This window comes from Orcinus orca, chromosome 8 (genome assembly GCF_937001465.1).
Source record: "Orcinus orca chromosome 8, mOrcOrc1.1, whole genome shotgun sequence".
Classification (NCBI taxonomy): Eukaryota; Metazoa; Chordata; class Mammalia; order Artiodactyla; family Delphinidae; genus Orcinus; species Orcinus orca.
Window position 1 is genome coordinate 83,556,761 of NC_064566.1, and position 24,798 is coordinate 83,581,558.

The 24,798-nt window shown below is 37.3% G+C and overlaps 1 protein-coding gene across 1 annotated transcript in view; it reads left to right on the forward strand.

Moving 5' to 3' along the window:
• Positions 1 to 7,283: 7,283 nt before the first annotated feature.
• The window catches only part of GUCY1A2 (guanylate cyclase 1 soluble subunit alpha 2), a 436,347-nt gene continuing 418,832 nt past the window's right edge, over positions 7,284 to 24,798 (forward strand). The window contains exon 1 of the mRNA XM_004284012.3: positions 7,284 to 8,002. Coding sequence (XP_004284060.1) covers positions 7,718 to 8,002 — 285 coding nt within the window. The 5' untranslated portion in view covers positions 7,284 to 7,717. The remainder of the gene's footprint in view (positions 8,003 to 24,798) is intronic.

Below are 24,798 nucleotides of genomic sequence, written 5' to 3' on the forward strand. Positions count from 1 at the left end.
GTAATTAACTACGTGCCATTGGACCATGGACAGTTCCCTTAATCTTGGATGTCTTTGTTTCTCCATCAACAAAATGCAATGAAGTGCCTTCTTTCCTTTGCTATACAGTAGAAGTTATAGGGAATAATGAACTTTACCTTTGTCTTTCCTGTTCTTTTCAAACAAAGAATAGTTATCAAGATTTCAGGGTCAGCTTTTGTTTGTTTGGTTTTGGTTTTGGTTTTTTTGGCCTCACCGTGTGGCTTGCAGGATCTTAGCTCCCTGAACAGAGATTGAACCTGTGGCCCCTGCAGTGGAAGCACCGAGTCCTAACCACTAGACCACCAGGGAATTCCCCAAGGTCAGTTTATAAAAGAAACAAATATTTTAAAATCTTTAAAAATTTTGCGTGAAATAATATTGATTTCTATACTCTCAGCAAATACAACCCTTGGTAAAAAGATTATATGTATAAGAAATATCAAAAGCAAATATTTTATGTGTCTTTTCAAATTATTTTGTTTCTTATTATGTATTCAAAGCTTAGTTGATAGATGATTAATGAGTTAAAACATTATACAGATTTAAATTATAGAATAACGTACTACACATAAATTACACGTCAGGTAGTATTCTGTACACAAATTTATTATAACAGAAAATGACATTAAAATGCATAATTTTCATTTCACATTTCCAAGCTCTTATTGTCTATTTACTCAGAGTCTGTAATAAAAATAAAAGACTTGAGAACTTTGGAATAGCTGAACAACCAAAGTTGTAGTTTCCAAACTGTGCACTAAGACTGTGCCTGGGACAATGTAATGAATGCACAGGAGTGAAGAGGGACATTTTAAAATTTTGAGGGAAACAAAGAAAAATTTAATATCTTTTGAAAACTGAAAAAACTGTTAGCTTGAGGTAGTTTATGTTTTAACAGTTGATTGTGCTACATTGTTTCAGTCAATTCATACACTTGCAAAGCTAGGTTTATTGAAGTTCCTGTTCAGTATGGAACAGGAAATGATGTGGCAATGTTCAATCTCATCTCAAGGTTTGAGAAACTGTATAGTGCCCAACTGCAAAATAATTAATTAAATAACTACAATTATTTAAGAATCAAATTTTAAAATTCACTTTATAGATAGATGTATTTTGAAATGCTACTAAGTTGTTAGGACATAAATCCTTATTAAATTGTTTGGGTACAACTACCTTATACACTGAATTGTTAAGTATTTCTTTTGGTTTAGGGTGCTGTTAAAAATTACTTAGAAAACCTAAAAACCAAGAAAATTTGGATCTTCTCTGAGATAGAAGTGCCAAGACATTGGATTGGACAAAGATAGGTCCAGCTTATGTCTACATAATCTTGAGGGAAACACAGTCATTTGTGAGGTCTTGGTGCAGAGGCTTTGGTATGACTGTCTATGCTGTTACATGCTGTTTATCTGGAAACAAGAATTCCTCTACTTAGGTGACCATAATAAGGCCCCACGTGAATTAGAAAAATGGAATATTTTTATTTTAGTTCACTGTTGTGGTACAGATGCCTGTCCATTTTTGTATACCAAAAGAGGAATTAATGCTCATATTGCTCATTAAAAGGAGAACTGTCAGAAATGAGTAAACATGTTTTATTTTAAAATTTCATGTCTTTTGGTGGAGAAATATTTTAGAATTATTTTAACACTAACTTTATTTTTAGGCTTGAACTAATCTATTCATTAGTGAGGTCAGTCAATTCAATATCCAGTCTGAAATGCTTTCCAGAAATGATTGTCACATAAGTGAGTGTAAATTGTGATTTGTTTCTTAATTTTAAACAGAAAATTTTTTCCTATTAATTACTTTAAGGGATGTAAGTACATTGCCATTTAATCATTATCAGTAATATTTTACTAATGTTTATTTTATATCTAGTGACAAGGGCATAACATTTCATTCTTAGCGCTAATGCTTTTAAGAATTCTAGTATTTATATTAAAATTGGATTAAAATAGATTCATTAATTTAAAATAATGATTACATAACAGATTGCATACTTATGACAAATTGAACATATTTAAGTAAATGTCTATTAACATTAACAAGGTTATATAAAGACACTCATTGATAATTCATACTGATTATTGTTAGCTGTCAAGCTTAATAAGTTGCAGACAGGAAGATATGATTCCTTTCTATAATATAATAAAGCAGACAGAAGAATTAGGTTATGAAAAGACAGAGGGATGGTGAACATCTAACCAAATAAAATTGAGTTGAAATTTTTCTTTTTTATCCATTTAATTCTGTGGACCATGTTCATGGCAGTTTCATATAAGGAGAAGATCTTAGACAGTTAAAGAAGGTATTTGCAGAGCAATTGCATTCTCAGAAAGGATGTGATAGGGAGGGAAAAGAGGAACTGACCTTATAATATGTGAAGGGAAATTTTTCTAGGCACAGGACATATCTGGAAAGAAAATGAGTAACTCCACAAATAGAAAAATATTTATAAAAACTTGGGGATTGATGATACTCTGAAGATTTTACTCAACCCTTTTAATTTAGAGATGAGGGGTCTGTAACCCAGAGTGGTTAAGCAACTTCCTTTTGGGTCATTTGGCTAGTTATTAGCAGAACAGCTACTAGAAAGTAGAGCTTCTGCACAGATCAGTGCTTTTCCATGACATTATGTTCCAGGGAATAATTCCAATGTGTAATATTTATTTGTAATGCAATAAACCACTTACATTGTGATTTTAATTCATCAGATTTGTTTTTCTCTGTGTTTTTAGGACATTTGAGGTCAATTACAAGAGGAAGGCAGGAAACAGCGTTCAATGGAAGTACATAGGCTTATGAGTCAGGACTGGAATTCTGACTAATACTTATCAGTTCCATGACCTTGAGGAAAATATTTAAACTATGTGCAAAATTTTCATATTTGTAAAACTGGGAAAATACTTCTTATTTTGGCATTGTAAAGATTAAATGAAGCAACAGGTAAAAAGACCCTGGTCCATAGTAGGTTCTCAACAAATGTTAATTCATCTTTACTTAAATAGATTTGGAAGGCAAATGTTTGGAAATAATTTGAAAGGCAGAAGGTTTGGGTACAATGTGGAAAGAAGTATTTAGGAAAATTATTAAAAGCTACACAGAGGACCACATTGAAACACTTAGCACAAAATATTGCTCTTATTAGATATGTAAGAACAATTCTGTGATTTCTAAAAATATGTAGAGAAAGACACAATAATCTTCCAATATAGTTTGCGCTTAGTACCTGAAAAAGAATCCCAACTTAAATAAAGGTTGTGGAGAGCTAATGATTCTGAAGACAAAAAGGCTGGAGATTGTAGGAGACATTGACTTACAGGGTCTCTCCTCAGAGGAGGATAAACTTCTGCAGTGCATGATTGAGAGTACAAAGCCATATAAAGCCACTTAAGGAGGAGAGTGTTGTCTGTCTGAGGCACCAATAGACAATGATTACTTTCCCTTTTTCTTTCTTTCTTGGATATGGTGGCATCAAAATGAGGCAGCCATCCCACTTATAACTCATAAGTATCTTTTTGGTACAAATCTACTAAGTGTTGCATTGACTTTATTTCCTCCCCTCCACCCTTCTTCTTGTTTTAAGCAAGAAGTACTTCTTGATGGTGTTATGATGAAATATAACCATAGGATGGTGGGTTGCACTGTCTTCCATGTATCCGTTTATATATGAACAAAGCAGATGGTTCTCCTCATTTTGATATTTTCCTTAATATTTAGTTTTACTTATAAAATTATGCCAGACTATGACACATGATATCTCTGCTCTTATTTGTTCACAATCTTTCACTGAGAAAGTATGTTTGACCTCTTATAAAAAAGAGATTATGAGAAAGTGGGAGAGGTAGACAGATCTCATTCAGGGAACATGTACATAGATAGGGTTAACCTGCAGGTGTGGAGTGTATGTGTGTGTGTAATTTTCTAAGTTAGGGATACAGAAAAACTTGTCCTAGTTGAGAATTCACCAGCTACTATATTTCTTTGAAGAACTTGCTTTAATATTACATGTACAGTTCCTGTGGGTTACCAGATTTATGTAAAGATTGACTACAGGGAGTGAGTTCCTCTGTCTTCTGATATCAAGCAAAAGCTCTGTTCCATGGGACACTTATGCAGATAGATGTTGCAGGTTTTCTTGCCCAAGACTTGGATGAAAAGAAATTAGGAAAGAGTTTGAAGTTCTGAAGTGCAAAGAATCTGGGGAGTAAGGACTGATGGCAATTCTTTTTTGAACTTGACAGAGGTGATTTTTCTTTACTTCTCTGGACAGAGTGAAAATCAAATTAAATGAGGCAATGTAAGTGAAAGGAGTTTATAAAATAGCAAAGCTGTATATGAAGGTAAGATATACACAGCATTTTTTTTTTATGATTAAAGGGGAAATAGTCACCATCTAAATTAAGATGAGGAATTTTCTTTCTTAAAGAGTCCTTCCCAATGCTTGATCAATTTGAAGTGAGGCCTCAAATGCTCTCACTGACTTCACAAACAAAGGAAGTACATCCCTGCATTTTCCTTTTCCAACAGGAGACTGCACTTTAAGGAATTTATTGAAACACAATGTATCCAGCAGGACCAGATTTGTGGGCATGAGTCTATGCAAGTTTTTTTCCCTAAAATCAGAGCACAAATCTTTCATTTTCAGTGGACTATACTTTTCCTAGAGTATCTGGATTCCTTTTACTAGCTCTAAGGCTTTAAATTTTTTGTTTCATGGAGCATAGGTTATGCTCTCTTCTAAAGATGTTAATTCAAATATAGAACACAGCATTCTTTGTACTGAGAACTTCTGAACCTTGCTCCTTTACAGAAATACAAAGAAAACCCTTTAAAGTAATGCAGATGATACACTGTCTATATCTAGGCCTCCATTTATAGTTTAAAAATCAGTGGGAAAATCATGATCAAGTTACGCAGAAAATTGTAAGACCACTTCATCTGGCTATATCCTATAAAGAGTCTGATTCAAATCGTTCACACAAAGCAAAAATGTCCCATAGGTTCAGAATTCTTTCTGGCAATAAACTGCCAGTGTAAACAGGAAGACCACTGGGCCTCTTGTAAGTTTTGGAAACAAATGATACTCATTGCTTTGCACTCAGTCATTTTGATTTTGAGACGAGTTTGAATGAATTTTGGTTTTAAGTTCAATGCAAAGGTTATTTGCCATTATCAAAAAAGAACTTTTGTGTTGAGTGTGTGCCGCAGTAGTTATTAAAAGGATGCGAAGGGCATAGGCTATTTGGTATCCTGAATAGAAGCTCTAAAATTGTGTGACTCTAAAGAACTTGACAGTTATATCATTATTACTAAAGGAGAGAACTAAAAATTCCAGTTTATTATGCTATGATTGATACTACACAAGAAGAATATTAAACAGTTTTCCCAATGTTGGAATAATGTAATTTGCAAAAAAAATTTTTAGGAAAAAAAAAAAGGCCAGTGAAACCTTTTAGCAGAATTGATGACTATCCTTTCTGATAAATAATATAATTTGTGTCTAATTTCCAGTGGAAACACTGGAATAGAATGTATAGAATTAAGTGGAACACTGTATAGAATTTATAGAATTCTATACAGTGGAACACTGTATAGAATTAAGTGAAGTAATGGGGAAATCAACGGTAGATACACCACAAAATCAAAACAATAATAATTACAAATATCAACTATTATTATTATCTTTAAAAAGAGGCCTGAATTTCCTCTGCTAAGAGGAGAAACTATGCAGTTAGCAATTTACTCAGCAGGCTGAGAAAGAGTATATATGTGTATTTGAAGGGGAGTATGTGAGTGATAATATACACTTTTCATATCTTTTAACACCTATTTCAAATCTGAGATTAAGGCATATCTCTGAAGCAATTTGAGTGCATTTTTCCAAAATGTAAATGGAATCTTCAAACAGCATTTATATTTATTTGGGTCCTCATAAACAATTGGGAAGATTTAGAGTTAAAAGCAAGTTGGTGTCGTGGTACAGCAAAGGTTTTTTACTTTGTCTGTTAAATTTAAAATAAATACAATCCAGAAACCTATCTTCCTTTACCTTAGAAGAACCTTTAAAAGAAAAACTGATTTTGCTTCTGTCTCTCTGAGGAACTAAAGCTCTGAACTTTTCTTTCCGGAGAAGGGGTGGGGAGCCTTCTCATCTGCTTTGCTGCAGGGGTATCACAGCCAGGGACCCTTATTTGCCTCTATCTCAATGTCAGAACAAATCCGAGGCTTTCCTGGAGCTAAAGCAAGCGCGGTGGGGAGAGGCACTAAGAGCGGCTGTTGGTATGCCAAGAGGCAAGCTTTGGAATGAAGCAGTTCCACCGCAAACTTGCGAGGCTGTTCTTGGGCTTTGAAAAGCCTTTCTTCCACTCCCCTTAGCTTTCCGAGCAGCGTTTGTAGCCTAGTGCAAACAGATCGCATATTTGGTGCAAAGAGCCGGGAGAATGAAGGACAGGGGATCACTCCCCGGGTCCTAGGTAGTGGAGTCTGCAGAGGAACTGTCTCTAGGTCTGCAACGCTTGCAAACGCGGCTGCAGGTGGCAAGCGGAGCTGTCCAGCACCAGTGCAGAGGCGGCGGGAGCCAGGACCCCGGCGCGCCCAGGCCGGCTGATGTTCAGCAACAGGGCTCTCCCCTGAAGAGACGCTGTCCTCATTCACTGCCTTCAGGCTCTGGGCTCGCTACGAGCCCACGCAGCCTCGACCAAGGCGGAGAACACTCGTCCTCACAAGCTGCTCCAGCAGGATGGGTGCCAACATGTTGACCCTTCCTTTCCCTTGTAAGCGACTCCTCTGGAATGGGCGGACTGGAATGCGCGGCCTTTCCCCTTGGCCTCAGAAATTCCTAAATAAACTCGGAGGGGAAGGTCAATTATGGACCCTAAACCCCCGCTTCAACTCTCTGAGGCTTCCCCGAGGTGGCTCCAGAGGGTGGTCTTCCGTCCCCGGCCCCGCGCCCCTCTCCCTTCCAGCGCCCACCAAGGCCAGTCTGCTCCTCAGCTGCCTCTTCCGTGGACGAGGGGTAGGGCATTTGGATTTGGGGCCCTTTGGTCTGATCCATGTCAACGTGCGCTCCTCGGAGGAGGAGGGGACGGTGGGAGCTGGGGTGGCGCTCAGAGGACGGCGACGAAGTGCCCTTGTTGCTCCTGAAACGTGGTGACAAGCCAGGCAGACTCCCAATGAGTATGATGGCGACACATGATGCCGGCAGAGAGAGAGACCACGGAGGAGGGGGTGCTTAAAGGGAGAAGGAAGTAGGCGGGCAGCAATGGGAGAGAGGCGGGAGGAGAAGGGCGGGAGGAGCTAGGGGAAGGGGGGCGAGATAGGCGCGCAGGCGGCAGAAGCCTTTGCCTCCGCGACCGTGCGGGCCACAGCTTCCCCGCCCTGCTCCCGGTCGCACACTCAGCCTCCCCGCGAGCGGCAGGCCGGCCACAGCGAAGCGCCGAGGCGGGCGCTGAGGTGGCGTCGCGCTAGCAGCAGCAGAGGCGGCAGCCACCGCCAAACGCGGGCCCCGGGTGCCGCGGCGCCCCAAGTTCCCGCCATGAGCAGTCGGCTCTGGAGGCTCCGCGGCTCTGGGGACTCACTCCCAGCCGAGCACGGCAGCAGCGCCCAGGGGCCCCAACGCTCCTAACGCCGCCGCCGCCGCCACCCGCGTCCCCCCCGCCGCCGCTTCGGCCGCCGCAGAGCCGCCAGCAGCATGTCTCGAAGGAAGATTTCGTCGGAGTCCTTCAGCTCCCTGGGCTCCGACTACCTGGAGACGAGCCCCGAGGAGGAGGGGGAGTGCCCCTTGTCTAGGCTCTGCTGGAACGGCAGCCGGAGCCCGCCCGGGCCGCCCGAGCCCAGCGCGGCGGCCGCCGCCGGCCCGACCCCGGCAGCCGCCGCCCCCACCGCCGCCACGGCTGGGGCCAGGAGAGCGCAGCGCCGGAGGCGGGTCAACCTGGACTCTCTGGGAGAGAGCATCAGCCGCCTGACGGCGCCCTCGGTGAGCGGGGAGAGGAAGGAGGGCCGCTGCGCAGGAGAGAGGAAGGGGATCGGGCAAGTTGGCGCCACGCTAGCCCGGGCGTGTGCGAAAAGCCCCGCCGCTGGGGGGCGGCCGGGCCTTGCTACGCCCGGCCTACGGTTCCCAAAGGCCGGGGCAAGACCCGCACCTTGGGCTCTGGTGGAGGGGGTCACTGGAGTACGGGAAAGGAGGAAGACTTCACTCCTCCGGGGTCTCCTGATTCAGAGGTCTGTCTGCCCACCTCCAGCCTTGAACCCTCCTTCGTCGCGGTCACCCTGACGGCCCTAGGTCCTCCTTCATGCCCACCTGTTTTCTTTCCCCCCGACTTTCCCAGGCACTGTGTTCCGCAGTTCCCATTTCTATGTCTTTCATCTCTGGTCTCCAGTATCCCAAAGGAACTCCTACTCCCTTTCAGGAAACTCTTCCTCTCTTTTCCCACACTCTCTTGCTCTTAGCATGACCTTCTCTGACATCTTTGAATTCTGCAGGCTCACTGCATTCTGTGTTGCATTCCTTTCTTCAAATCTTTGGAAACTGGTTGTCAGATACTTTTTTGAGTTGTCTTCTGATGAAGAAACCTCTTATCTCTTGTTTTCTCACCACTTCATATACTTTTTTTCTTAGTCACTAGGCATTTATTGGCTCAACCTTCTTCTGTGAGTAACCCTGGTGTCTCTCTCTTATTTCTTACACCCCTACCTCATCCTTCACTCTCTTTTCCCTGGATTCTTTAGTGCTTTCTCCCTCATTTTTTCATGGTTTCCTTTTATTAGGCCCTTCATAATTATCTGTTGAATGAATAAATGCCTTCCTAGCTCTCTCTAAACTTGTGCTCATTTAGGGATGTTTGTATCAGCAGTTGCAGGTATACTCCAGACTCCGCCTGGTTCCAGGCATCTTTCCAGAGCACTTCTGCCTCATTCCTGCTCAGGCATTTCAGCTACTCTTGACTTTTACTCTTTGCAGTAATGCCAGACCTCTGTTTTAGTCTTTGACTGTGTAAGCTCTGTTTTGAAGGAATTCACTCCATTGCACACAGAATCCTAAAGAGACTCAGTGCCAAACCACCATCCACCCTTTATTCTCACCTTGATAGGTTACAAAGGCTTCAACTATTGACAGCACTTTTACCTACCCATCTCTGAGACTTTTACTTCTTTAAAGTTTCCAAAATGAATTGGAGCATTGATCTTGTTTGCCTACTCTTGAGTCTCCCTTTTGAAAGTACTTATAGTTTATGGTAGGACAGACCTGAGAAAGAATGGGATCCAGAGAGACTGGGAACTGGTACCAGGCAATCCTACAAATATCCTGTGGCCATTGCATTAATGGAGTATGACCTTTTAGCAATGAAACTACCCTTCGGTCATCTTCCTTTTTTTGTGCATTTCCCCTTCAATTTACCTTTAGCCACTTCTTTCATTGATAACCTAGGAAACAAAACTCAGAATGGGTTAGCTACTGTTTGCTATTCTTAATGCAGATATTTACCAGGAAGCATAATCTTAGGAACTATTTGATGTTGCAAATTGTTGAACATAAGCCTTTATAAAAGGAGTCCAGGAATCCTGTGCATCTGTAGTTTTATGTCAGTACCCAAAGCAACGTTTGTGCAATATACTAATTCTTCAGTATAACAGATTCATATCTAATATGATTTTACTAAAGATAATTATTAGTTTTTTGTGGGAATTGTTTTTATAATCCTGGAGTTTTCTTTTTGCCTAAGAATCAGAATTTACAAATTTCTAAAAAATTTTTTGGCACTGCCTCTAGTAATGCCACTTTAACATAAGACTATTCTCAGCAACTTATGTGAGAAGTAGATAAAATAAACTGAGCTCAAGTATTTACTGCCAAAATAAGAGGTAGGAAATAGTCTCTGATTTTTACCTTTTATAAAGGTAAAATTTGAATGACTTTGACTCTTTGCTGGATAAAAAGCATGTAATCAGATAATGGTGTACAGGATAAGAAGTTTGAAATTGAAAATAATTGCGATAATCAAAAATATGCAACAGCTGTATGTACTTTCCATGCTATAATTCTTTTCTATTTTGTTTCTTTTTTTAAATTTTATTTATTTATTTGGTTGCGCCAGGTCTTAGTTGCAGCAGGCAGCCTCCTTAGTTGTGGCATGCAAACTCTCAGTTGTGACATGAATGTGGGATCTAGTTCCCTGACCAGGGATTGATCCCAGGCCCCCTGCATTGGGAACGTGGAGTCTTATCCACTGCACCACCAGGGAAGTCCCCTTTTCTATTTTGAAAAAGGTCTTTCAGCTGTTATGCTGAAAACATACATGTGAATATAGTGTAAACAATTCCAACTTCATAAGGCATGTATAAACAAATTCTCATTGGCTAACCATCATGTCACCAATAGAATTGGTAACACAAGGAAAACAGAGAGTATATTTCAAAGCAGCGGCTTATTTCTGTGTTCTCCACCCCCATTTTCTTTTGTTTGGCAAGCTAGAACACTACTTCAAAAAGTTCCAGTAGATTCGTTCTCCTACATTGTCAGCATTCTAAACTTCTCTGAAAACACTTATGTGCTATCTAATGTCCTTTCATTAGAGCTAAACAACTTAAAACAAACAAACAAAACCCCAAAAACCTCTGAGAACAGCCATTACCAGAGCATTCTTAGATGGAAATTTCTAGTTGTTTTGAGTGTTGCAAACCTTCTTGCATTGCTGTGGAAACTCCTGTGTTCTTAGTGGTCTCTTCGTGGAATATTGTCTCAATCACTGGAGATTTATTTGTTTTTTATTCAGGATAATTTGCAAGTAGGGAAATGGAAGTGAATTTAATAAATACTAGGATATTGCCAAATAATTCAGCTAGTAATTTGATCAATGTTTTTTGATATTTTTTTGTTTTTTGATATTTTAAGAGTTACTTTTAGGTGCATTGATGTTGGCTATAAAGATTATAATACTTTCATACTATTTTAATAATAAAAGTAAATTGAATTAATAAAATTGAAAAAATTCTGGAATTCAGGATACCACGTTCTCATTCATTGTGCCTTGGACAACTAAATACTTGTATATTATTGTGCATATTACTTTTACTGTCTAGGATCCTACTCATCTGTAAGTTACTATATTTAGGGTCCCTTCCTGTTCTGATAGTCTACGAAGACATATTGTATTGTCAAGCTTTCAATAAACTGTCACAATGGCATATGAAATAAAAAGCAAGGACCTATTACTATGAGTTTTTAAACTGAGGAAAGTAAATTACTTTTTTAAGTAAGGGCATCAAAGTACTATTTATTCCACCTAGTTGTTAAAAAATATTTGAGCATCTGCAATGTAGCAAGTATTGTGCAAAGCACTGGTGATACAAATGCCAAACAAAACTTTCCTGTTTTTTGACCTCATGGAACTTCTTTAATTATAGACTTTATTCTAAGGAAACTGTATTGAGGTAAAATATAAGAACTCCAATTGTTGAAGAGATGTCTAGGGGAAGTTTTATTTATCATCCACTTTGGTTAGTTTTGTTCACTATGAATCTCTGGGGTGCAGCCATAAAAATAAAAATAATCCTAAAAACCTGGCTGAAGATGCATATATCACTTATTACATTATTTATTTTGAAATAATTTACTTGGGAACACATATGGAAAAACAGTTGGGTATTTTACATCAAGGGTGAATTTAGGGTCTCATTTATTTCCATTTTATGTTTATAAATGAGAGTTGCTTAGACCCCTCTCATTTTGACATTGGTTTTGGGTTTGCTAATGTCAGTCTGTCAGTGGAGATATTCTAGGAGACCAACCCAGGGGCAAGGCTTTCCTAGGTTTCTTGTCAGAGAACTACTAGCTGTTATAACATTACAATGGCTTTGAAGACCTCAGAAGCTATAGAGAGCAGAATGGCAGGGAGAAAAGTAACAGAACTGGAAGGATGGCATATAAAGGGAGGAAAGCTACTTACATAGGGAATAGTCCAAGAAACAAAGAACGGTGAGGAAAAAAAAAGGAAGGGAAGCTTGAATTCAAGTAGCAAATTCCAAAAACTCTTCCATTATTTTTGGAAAGGAAATTGTATTGATACATGCCTATGAAAAAGTGAAAGGACATAAAAAATACATATTTAGCCTCTCCTAGTATTAAATAAAATTAACTTTCTGATGTGTAAAGCCTTAAATAAAACCTTAGAAATTGTGAGTGTAACTAACATGTAAATAATGAAAAATATATAACATATAGTTTTGAGATTAGATATTTGATAAATTTATGTGTTTTAATTGAAGTTTTAAACATTTGGGGCTCAATATGGGTAATAAAGTTCTTAGCAATAGATTCATTAAAATTAAAAATCAAACAAAATGTATTCTAGTAGTTCAGTGTTTTCACTTTTCTAGAAATTGGATACTATCATCTGAAATCAGAATTTAATGGCCATCTTTTGCTTTTTTCCACCTCATCCCTAGTCATCAGAAACAACACGGAAGAACTGAAAGAACAAAGATTTGAAGTTTGACAGAAAAATTGAATAACTCCCTGCTGAGCCCCTTGCTATATGTAAGGCCCTGGGAAAGCTAACTCCTTCCTTCTCAGAGCCTTAGTTTTCTATTTTGTGAAGTAGGAATAATGACTACCTTATAATTTGTTGTGAAAGAGGAGCAATATTCCTTGTAAAATTTCTTGAACTCAATAAATGACAGTTTCAAGTTGAGATCCATTAACTTCAATCAAATTTGAATGCCTCCAAATGATCTAAAATTTTTCATTTTTTCTCAATAATTTACTTGCTAGTAACCTTATTAAAAGAGTTCATAGGTTAACTGATGTCATGTACCTAAAAAAAATTGATAAGGAGTTAATTTTGTTGGCATTGTCCAGTCAATCCATTAAAAAAATTAAAACTGGACTCCCTTTTTGGCTCCCTGGCTATGCCTCATGTGTGTACATGAGTATTCGTAATCATTGCAGATTCAAACATTTCTATCAAACTGCTGAATGTTATGTGGCAGTATGAGTACCACAACTATAAATTCTATAAAAATACTAGAACATATATATTTGGTAGAATATGAGTATTTCACAACAAATTACTTTTAAATTAGGAAAAACTTTAGGTGAAAGAGAAACTGCTTATTTCACTTGCCTGAGAATTTCAAGAGTTCCCCATCCATTGTGTTCAAACTAATTTGTACAAGTGTTCAAAGGTTTATGCTGTGAGATGCAAGAACCACCTAGAGGGGTGGGATAGGGAGGGTGGGAGGGAGGGAGACGCAAGAGGGAAGAGATATGGGAACATATGTATATGTATAATTGATTCACTTTGTTATAAAGCAGAAACTAACACACCATTGTAAAGCAATTATACTCCAATAGAGATGTTAAAAAAAAAAGAAAAAAAAAAGAAGTAGAGACACAGATGTAGAGAACAAATGTATGGATACCAAGGTGGAAAGGGGGGGTGGGGGGAATTGGGAGATTGAGATTGACATATAAACATTATTGATAGTACATATAAAATAGATAATTAATGAGAACCTACACTATAGCACACAGAGCTCTACTCGATGCTCTGTGGTGACCTAAATGGGAAGAAAATCCAAAAGAGAGGGGATGTATGTATATGTATAGCTGATTCACTTTGCTATACAGTACTATACTCCAGTAAAAATTATTTTAAAAATAAAAAAAAATTAAAAAATGAATTATGCAGCTAATGACTTTTACATTTTGTGTACTGCACTCTATTCTTGTTTGGCTACAAGCTCAATTGTTAGCCCTTCATTTTAAAGATAAATTTTGACTATGGGAAATGACATCAGTGATTATTAGTCTGTAGGTAGAGGTGATGTGATTATATATTCCTTTTTAGTATATAATTTATCTACCTTGAAGTTTTCTGAGATGTGTGGGAAGAGTACCTGAGGGCTATTATGTGTTTTTTTCCCTTCTATATCATCATTGCTGTTTTCATTCACTTTTGTTTTATCTTGTTGCCTCTGTCATAGGGAGCTGAAGGTAAAAGTTTAAAAACTTACATGTTTTATTGAATATGATAGTAAAATAAGTGGGTGATCTCTAGATATAGACATTGTTAACTGTGAATTTCACACACATCTAGGAAGAAAAAAAATTAAGTGGCATAAGTAGGGAGAATGTTTACAAGGGCTGACTAGGTTTTCTTTGCAGACCCTTATTTGATGCATGAACCAGTGATTAGGTCAAAATTCAAAGTTCTTCTATTTAATTTCTTACTCTAATCTTGGTACTCTTATGTTTATCTTGTATTTAGCATGGTACCTGATACTTAATGGATTTTCAATAAAATGCTCAGAATGAATGAATGGATATTCTTATTTAATTATCCAATTATATTATTTCTTTTTTTGTTTGATTTTTTTTCTGTGTTATATTTGGTTCAAACAAAATATTTAGATTTCATACCCAGCCTGTGAGAGATACTTTCAAGTATGCAAACCTGTTTGAATTTTACTTACACCTGCCATCTGAAGCAAAACTTCAGAATAAAGTTGTGTTAAAAAGAGAGCAGGGCTTCCCTGGTGGCGCAGTGGTTGAGAGTCTGCCTGCCGATTCAGGGGACACGGGTTCGTGCCCCGGTCCGGGAAGATCCCACATGGCGCGGAGCGGCTGGGCCCGTGAGCCGTGGCAGCTGAGCCTGCGCGTCCGGAGCCTGTGCTCCGCAACGGGAGAGGCCACAACAGTGAGAGGCCCGCGTACCGCAAAAAAAAAAAAAAAAAAAAAAAAAAAAAAGAGAGCAGATGGAAAAGTATTCTTCTGGAACTCCTTGAGTGGCCTATTTATATTTTAAGAAGTTAGGTAAATGTAACAACTCTCCTCCCATCTCCAGTATAAGTCTGCTTATATTTTCTGTACAGTTCTCTCTCAGGTGAGAAATGTTTGTCAGCAAGTGGGCTACTGTCGCCAAAAATGCACTGCTGGGAGATGGAATGAAAAATCTTGCTCCTCAAATATCACTTCAGGACAGGATCTGAATATCTAGAATTATGAGCATCTCATAAAGTTGAAAATTTCAGCTTAGAGTAATTTAGGAAGTAGGGGAGCTGGAAGTCTCTTTGAAGGCTGGAGATTTGTTGTGGCTGTTGTGGGGAACTGAGAAAGAGTGAGCATTCTTATAAATAGAACAGTGAGAAATCACTTCCTGTACAGGCTTTATTTGAGGCATGTTAAACAGTTCTTCATCTGAACTAGTGGTTATCAAACTTCAGTGAACATAAGAAATACCTAAAGGAAATCATTAGAATGTAGGTTCCTAGCATAGTTCACTGTGCTATACAGTAGGACCTTGTTATTTATCCATTCTATATATACTAGTTTGCATCTGCTAACCCCAAACTCCCCCTCCATTCCTCCCTCACCTTCCCTCCTCCTTGGTAACCACATGTCTGTTCTCTATGTCTGTGAGTCAGCTTCTGTTTTGTAGATAAGTTCCTCTGTGTCATATTTTAGATTCCACATATAAGTGATATCATATGATATTTGTCTTTCTCTTTCTGACTTACTTCACTTAGTATGATAATCTCTAGGTCCATCCATGTTGTTGCAAACGACACTATTTCATTCCTTTTTATGGCCGAGTAGTATTCCATTGTATACATGTACCAAATCTTCTTTATATATTCATTTGCTGATGGACAGTTAGGTTGTTTCCATGTCCTGGCTATTGTGAATAGTGCTGCTGTGAACATAAGGGTGCATGTATCTTTTTGAATTATAGGTTTTTTTAAAATTATAGTTTTGTCTGAGTATATGCCCGGGAGTGGGAATGCTGGATCATATGGCAACTCTATTTTTAGTTTTTTGAAGAACTCTATAGTGTTTTCCATAGTGGCTGCACCAACTTACGTTCCTGCCAACAGTGTAGGAAAGTTGCCTTTACTCCACACCCTCTCCAGCATTTGTTATTTGTAGACATTTTTACTGATGGCCATTCTGACTGCTGTGAGGTGTTATCTCATTGTAGTTCTGATTTGCATTTCTCTAATAAATAGCGATGTTGAGCATCTTTTCATGTGCCTGTTGGCCATCTGTATGTCTTCTTTGGAGAAATGACTGTTTAGGTCTTCTGCTCATTTTTTGATTGGGTTATTTGTTTTTTTAGTTGTTGAGTTCTGTGAGCTGTTTGTATATTATGGAAATTAATCCCTTGTTGGTTGCATCTTTTGCGAATATTTTCTCCCATTCTGTAGATTGTCTTTTTGTTTTGTTTATGGTTTCCTTTGCTGTGCAAAAGCTTGTAAGTTTGATTTGGTCCCATTTGGGGTTTTTTTGCTTTTATTTCTATTGCCTTGGGAGACTCACCTAAGAAAACATTGGTACTATTTATGTCAGAAAATGTTTTGCCTATGTTCTCTTCTAGGAGTTGTATGGTGTCATGTCTTATTTTTAAGTCTTTAAGCCATTTTGAGTTTATTTTTGTATAGGGTGTGAGGGTGTGTTCTAACTTCATTTATTTACATGAAGCTAACTTTCCCAACACCACTTGCTGAAGAGACTGTCTTTTTCCCATTGTATATTCTTGCCTCCTTTGTTGAAGATTAATTGACTGTAGGTGTGTGGGTTTATTTCTGGGCTCTCTATTCGCTTCCATTGATCCATATGTCTGTTTTTGTGCCAATAGTACACTGTATTGATTTCTGTAGCTTAGTACTACTGTCTGAAGTCTGGGAGACTTATGTCTCCAGCTTTGTTTTCTTTTCCTCAGGATTGCTTTGACAATGCTGTTTTTTTTATGGTTCCATATAAATTTTAGGATTATTTGTTCTAGTTCTGTATAGAATGTCATGGGTAATTTGATAAGGATCACATTAAATCTGTAGATTGCTTTGGATAGTATGACCATTTTAATAATAGTAATTCTTCTAATCCAGGAGCATCCAAGAGCATATCTTTCCATTTCTTCGAATCATCTTCAGTCTCCTTTTTTAATGTTTTATAGTTCTCAGCAAGTCTTTCACCTCCTTGATCAGGTTTATTCCTAAGTATTTGATTTTTTGGATGCAAGTCTTAAAATAGATTTTTTTTTTAACATTCCTTTTCCAATATTTCATTGTTAGTGTAAAGGAATACAGCCGATTTCTGTATGTTAGTCTTGTATCCTGCTACCTTGCTGAATTCATTTGTCAGTTTTAGTAGTGTTTGTGTGGAGTCTTTATGGTTTTCTATATAGTGTATCATGTCATCTGCATATAATGACAATTTTACCTCTTCCCTTCAAATTTGGATACATTTTATTCCTTTTCCCTGTCTGATTGCTCTGTCTAGGACTTCCACTACTATGTTGAATAGGAGTGGTGAGAGTGTCATCCTTGTTTTGTTCCAGAATTTAGCAGGAAGGCTTCCAGCTTTTCAATGTTGAGTATTAATTTAGCTGTGGGTTTGTCATATGTGGTTTTATTATGCTGAGATACGTTCCCTCTGTACCCACTTTGGTGAGAGTTTTTATCATGAATAGATGTTGAATTTTATCAAATGCTTTTTCTGTATCTATTGAGATGATCATGTGGTTTTTGTCTTTTCTTTTGTTGATGTGGTGTATCACATTAACTGATTTGTGTATGTTGAACCAACCTTGTGAACCTGGGATGAATCCAACTTGGTTGTGGTGTATGGTCGTTTATATGTTGTTTGATTTGGGTTACTAATATTTTGTTGAGAATTTTTTCATGTATATTCATCAAAGATATTGGCCTGTAATTTTCTTTTTTGGTAGTGTCTTTGTCTGGTTTTGGTATCAGGGTGCTGGTGGCTTCATAGAATGTCTTTGGGAGTGTTCCCTTCTCTTTAATGTTTTGGAAGAGTTTGAGAAGGATTGGTATAAGTTCTTCTTTGTGTGTTTCATAGAATTCACCTGTGAAGCCATCTGGTCCTGAACTTTTGTTTATAGGGAGTGTTTAAAATTATTATTATTACAGATTCTATTTCACTTCTAGTGATTGGTCTGTTCAAATTATTTATTTCTTCTTGATTCAATTTTGTTGGGCTGTATGTTTCTAGAAACTTTTCCATTTCTTCTAGGTGTTCAAATTTGTTGGCATATAATTGTTCATAGTATTCTCTTATGGTTATTTGTATTTCTGTGGTATTGGTTGTTATTTCTCCTTTTTCATTTCTTATTTTGTTTATTTGGGTCCTGTCTCTTTTCTTCTTGGTCAGCCTGGCCAGAGGTTTGTCATTTTTGTTTACACTTTCAAAGAACCAGGTCTTGGTTTTATTGATTTTTTTTCTATTTTTTTTAATCTCCATTTTATTTATTTCCTCTCTCTGATCTTTATTATTTCCTTTCTTCTGCTGACTTTAAGCTTTGTTTAAGTTAGACATTATTGATTTAAGGAATGGGGGAGAAAACTGAACAGGAACAGGTTAATGTATTATTGGGTGTTTTTTGAGGGTTGAGCTGAGGGTGACAATAATGAATTTGTAGTCTAAACTGAGAGGATTAGTATGACTTGGAACATATTATTGGCTGTTTTTTGAGTGCCCAGCTGAGGTTGGAGATGATGAATTTGTAGCCTAAACTGAGAGGATGAGTATGACTTGTAGAGGTATAAAATGGTGAAAGTATTTATTGTATATTAAAAGGCCTATATGTCAGATTGAGTTTGAGCTGTTAGGGGACAATTTAATGGAAGAGGGTTAGGGTTATGTCTTGGGAAATAATGAGAGTGAATGTCAAATGGGGCAGATTGTAATACTCAGCGGCATTTCTAGCCTTCTTGTGTTGGACAGAGATCTGATGTTAAGCTTATTTAATATATATCTGGGTCCTGTTCTTTCACTATTCTTTCTCACAGAATAGATGATTGGTACCACAGGTCCCCGTCTACCAGACTGATGACTGGTAATTAGTTGGTCTTTGAGAAACTCAGATCTAGCTTCTTGATTACTATATACATTATGTTTTAAAAGTTAGAACTAATACTTGAAAAATAAGAATATTCAATTACATAATTCAATGCATTATTTATGGGCCCTAGTTGTTACACAATAAAGTTTCCATGGCTCAGACTTGGTACATTGCTTCTTGAGTATGAGAGCCTATGGGATTTAGAGTAATGGGTGGCTACCAAAACATTTCCTAATGTATTGGAGAACATAGCAGATTTTTTTTTTTATCTGAAAAGGTAAAAATTAGTTCCAGTGAATCAGTCTAAATAAACAGTCTAAATAAACATATGCAGTATCAATTCATGAGTAGATGAAGTTCAATAAAGTACCCTTAAGAGTTAAACAATTTTCATTTTGTTAATCAGTCTTTGATAGTCCCAAAGACTCTCCTGTGTGTTTCAGTGCCTCAGTGTCATCATTATGAGTCAATTATCACTGAGCTATAGATGTGTGGACATCCTGGTAACTGGAGTGATTGATTGATTGATTTTTTCATTATTTTTTTCCTCCAGTTTTTTTTGAGATATAATGGACATACAGCACTGTATAAGTTTAAGGTGTACAGCATAATTATTTAACTTATATACATCATGAAATTATTACCACAATAAGTTTAGTGAATATCCATCATCTCATATGGATACAAAATTAAAGAAATAGAAAAAAATAATTTTTCCTTGCGATGAGAACTCTTAGGATTTACTCTCTTAACAACTTTCATATGTAACACACAGCAGTGCTAATTATATTTATCACATTGTACATTACATCCCTAGTACTTGTTTGTTTCTTAGTGATTCGATATTTCTATACATTTAAAAATGATCATCATGATAAGGCTAGTTACCATGTAAGTGGAGTGTTTTAGATAATCAAATGCTTTACAATATGAAATTTCCTCTACATAGGAGCACTAAAGAACTAAATGGTCTTTGCGGTCTCAAAGAGTTAATATGCGTGCTCAGTTTCTCCTCTTCCACCAGGGAGTCTCAGGCAATGGGAGACAAATTAGGCATGATTTGAAAAAAAAGGTTTTGTTTTGTTTTTTTAACTTTTAGAGTTCTGTGTATAATTTGGTTAGTGCGCTTGTCTTGTTTTTTCTTGAAAAATGCCTGTTAGTGTATGTGTGTGTGCAGGATGGGTGGGGAGAAGGGCACTGGTGGACAGAGGCTACAATGCAATTAATGCTGCCTTCTGTTTTTTATTTTAATTTTACTTCGGGGAAATAACTTTTCTGGCTCTGTTTCCCATCTCTGAAATCATATGTAATAAGACTAATTTCTCATTCAAGGGTAAATATGTAGTAAAATGTGAATAGTGAACTGAAGACAATGTGTCTGTTACTAGTTGCTTTGTTATGCTGCTGTGCTGATTGCTTGAGGACTAAGGCATTGTTTCAAATTCCTTCACTCTCTACATTCTGGGAAAAGCACAAGTTTTAGAGTCAGACACTAACCCTGGTCATTATATTGTGAATTCTTGGATAATCCTCTATAAGGCTCATTTTCTTTATAAAATGAAGGTAATAATTTATAGGATTATGAAGATTAAAAGTATAATGTGTACACAGTAATTGGAATACAGTAAATGATCAATTAATTTTGGTGGCTTTTATTAACTGCTTCTTATCAGCATCTTACTGACCTGTATATTGTAAATCACATCTCCTGGTAACTTGAGTTTCCTCCAGCCACATCTTTTCCAAAACATATAGAAATTTCCTTCTTTATGGTTGTTGCTCAGCATTCTCCTGCTTTTTATGGGAAATATTTTTTAACTATCTTGGGTGTACATTTCACAGTTATGAAATCTCCTAGAAATTCCTTCCCAGAAATCTTAAAAATAAATGTATTCTTACTGGTCACCTTACCCCTCACATTCATTCATTCATACAGCATTTATTTAGCAAATGAGTACTTGTTGACTCATTAGCATGCACTCAATATGCATTAAACACACAGAAGAAGTGGGGCATTCAGACAGAAATTTGATATGATCCATTTGGATTTAAAAAAATGTAAAACTGCTTTTTAAAAGTTACCAAATAATGTGCATGACAGCTATTTTTGCCCCTCTTTTTCATCCTATCCCAACCTTTCCTTATTTGGCATATGGACATATGGAGGACATATGGACAAACGAAGGGTCTGTATGTAAAAGATCAGTTGAAACTGTAATGAAAATGATGATGCTAGTAATAATAACTGCTGATTTACCATGTGCTGGGCACTGTACTAAATGCTCTACACATTTTATTCTGTTTTCATACTCACAACAGTAATGCAGGAGTGATGCTTTACTGTGGTCTACAAGTACCAAGAGACTACCTCTCTGACCTCACCTCATGAACTGTAATCTACACTTATGGTTCTATAGTACACTCCTTGAACATTCCAGGAAAGTATTATCTTGCCTCAGGACTTGTATTCTATATCCCCTGTGTCAGAAATACCCCCTCAGTCTAGTTCTCCACATGATTGGCCTTTTCTTGGCTTTCAGGTTTCAGCTCAGTGTCACCTCATCAGACAGCAGCTCTCCCCCACCAACCATTCTCTTTAACGTCATTGTTTACTTCGACCAGCACTCACTATCAGAAGTTATCTTTTTATTACTTACTCACTTATTTATTGTCTTCCCTCACTGTAATTTAAGCTGTGCAAGGGCAGGAACCTTGTCTGAGTTGTTCATAGTGGTCTTTGTAGTGCCTAGAATAGTCCTGGCTAAAAGCAGGTTCTCAGTACCTCTTTATTGACTGAATAAACGTCATTTTGAAAGAAGTCTTAGTACCTAGAAAAGAAAGAGCATAGTTAAAAAAAAAACTTACAGGGTAGAAGAAGAAGAATTAACACGTGTTAGGCAACTACTGGGGATCCAACATTAAGTGTTTTCATAATATGTATCATTGAATTTTCAAAATAGTCTTATGAGAGATTGAGAGAAGTTGAGTGACTTGCCTGTGATCACAGTTAATTACTTACTGATGGAGAATGAGATTAGAATCTTGGTGTGTTTAGCTCCAAACTCTATTTCTTCCACATTTGTATATTTCACCCCCTCTGAGTGTGGTGGACATTGTGATGTACTGCCTAGATGCCCCTACTTTAGTAATGATGGACTTACTTCCCTAGATGCTAGGAGTACTGCTGACAGTGACCCTCAGCTGTCAGTCTCCTATACGTATTGCCTGGACTGAAAAGAGATGCCTTGCCCAATGTCATTCCCCATTCCAGTGGCTAATCAGCATATGGATATGAAGACTTGCCCCTTTTGACCTAATTCAGCCAACTTTGAAGGTAGAACTCCACGTAGGGTCAGCGGTGGTCTCCACTGAGATAGCATCACAGTCCAACTTCTTCCTCTTTCATGGGTATTGATCCCCAGAGTACCCCTTAATAAGCTTTCTGCATTCTAATCTTCTCAGAGTCTGCTTCCCAGGGAACCCTGCCTACAATAGTGTGTTTGAGAATTGTGATGGCATTAATGAAAGTGCAAAAATCAGCAATGGGAAGGAGGTATTTGGAAGGAATATAATGATAACCTTGAATTTGGATTTTTTGAATTTAGGTGCAAATGGTTGGCTCTGGACTGTGAGTTCTTTGTGAGCTTTGTGTTATTGGTTCACCAGCCTCAGCACAGTGCCTGTCATACTGTAGGCAGAAGACTCAATAAATAGACCATTAAAGATTTAGCATTGGAGTTTGGGGGGCAGTTCATGGAGGTAATAGCAAATATATTGAAAATTGACAAGCTGTCTTATTGAAAGAGAGGAAAAATAAGAACAGTAGAGAATTGAAAAGCAGTATAGAAAAGGGAATCAGAAGAATGTAGGTGCTAGGATGCATTTTTGTTTGGTTGTGTGGTGGGAGGTGACTGGAGAGCAGCTGGAAGCAAGTGTTGTAATGGTTGATATTTGAAAAATGATGTGAATTTAAGACTGGTACTTTCAAACCCAGTACGAATGAGGTTTCTGGTGGCCTTCAGAAGTGATGTCAGTCGTGCAACTGAGAAGGAAACCTGTTTATTGAGATATAAAGAGAGAATATATGATGAGTAAACAAAGGATATCATGGGCATAAATTTGTCTTCCAAGACATTTGGCAATACAAGTAAGGAGAGGTAATTGGCAGGGCCTGTGAGGCCAAATCAAAGTTTATTAAAGAAATGGAAATTCATGTTTGAAGGTAACAGAATAGTCAAAAAAGCTGTAGATGGATGAGATAAATAGGCTTTGGGAAAGGATAGAGTTGATTTAGGGCCATTCTGTAGCTTCTTTGCCAAAAGTAAGGATACTTATTTCTCTGTACCCAAGGGGAATACAATATGGCATAGTAGGAGTATAGTGCAAAGACAGCTATCAGATTTTGGTTTTATTTACACCTAATTTATCACGATCTTATCTTGATTTTATCATTATAACTCATTGGTCAGTAATTTTGTCAAATTTAAATTGCAGTTCTCTAGGTATACCTTAGCTGTTGTAGCTACACTGACCATAGGATGTCAAATGAGGTCTGAAATGTTAGTAATTCATTCTTCAGAAATTTTGTATTTAAACCATGAAGTGTACATTTTTGGGTATATTCCATTGTAAATCACTTTTTGAAAACTTCAGATTTACTCTTATTCTTCTAAAGATAAGACTTTGTAATTTGATTTATGCTTGTACTAGCTTGTTCTCTTTTAGTTTTAAAGGTAATTTGAGATATATATTTTATGTATATAAACCATATTCTTACCATCTCTGTGTCTGATATGACTTTGTTTAACATTGGACCTCTTTTTGACATTGATGAAAAGGTCTCTAAAGGAAGGAACTCTTGAGGTATTAGGAGCCAAGTGAATAGGACTCTACTTTGTTGTTATACTGAATATATTTTACACAGTTGAAAGGTGGTGTGGAAGGCAAAATAAGGCCAAACAAGACATACACAATCAAACGGCGCTTTTTGGCCCTCTCCCTTTTCATTCCTGGGGGAAGTTTACTCAATTTCAGCAAGCAAGGATTTTTGTCTATTTTTATATACTTCCAAATCCCAAGTCTACTAGTGCCTGGCATGTGGTAGCTGATCAGTATTTGTTAAATGATTAAATTTAGAGTGAATATAAAGATATTTATTCTAACTATACTACACAACTATACTAACTATACTACACAAATAAGAAAGAAGTAGGATGATAAATACAAATGCACTTTAGAAAAATAAAATCAGTAACAGGAACAACAAAATAGACAAAACATATTATACAAATGTAAATAATTATTATATCCTATTATCCTTTATTCCTTCATCATATATTTACTATACATCGTCTATACATGCTTGACTTTATTGTGTCCTGAGCCAAAACATAAGATCTATGGAGCACAAAATGGCTCTAGTCATCTGCAGGGTTAAAAAATAAAAAGTATTTTATTGGATTTTTATCCAGTATTTTACTGGATTTTCCTTAAATACTCTTGTAATATGCTACACTAGTCAATTTACATTATATATTAGCAAGTAAGAATACATTTTTTCTACATGATCTAAATATATATATTTTTTAAAACTAACAGTTTATTAAACAGATATTTGTTGTTGGCCTCTTCTGTGCCAGGAATTTGAGATGTCTCAATTATAGAAAATACTTATAATCTGTGCTCCCCACTGCCCCCCTCTCCCCCCTTACCAGTTTTTCTTGTGATTCTGTTGCGAACATTTCAGGGATAAAATTTAAGAAAGATTTTATCTTTCTTCTGTAGATCTCCACAAAAGAAAAATATATCTCTTTTAAAGCCTGTTGACCAAATTCTCAGTGCAGTGTTTCTCTGAGCCTGTCTTCCAATTTCATTTTTTCCTTGTGTGATTGGTTTAATTTGCGTATGGGAG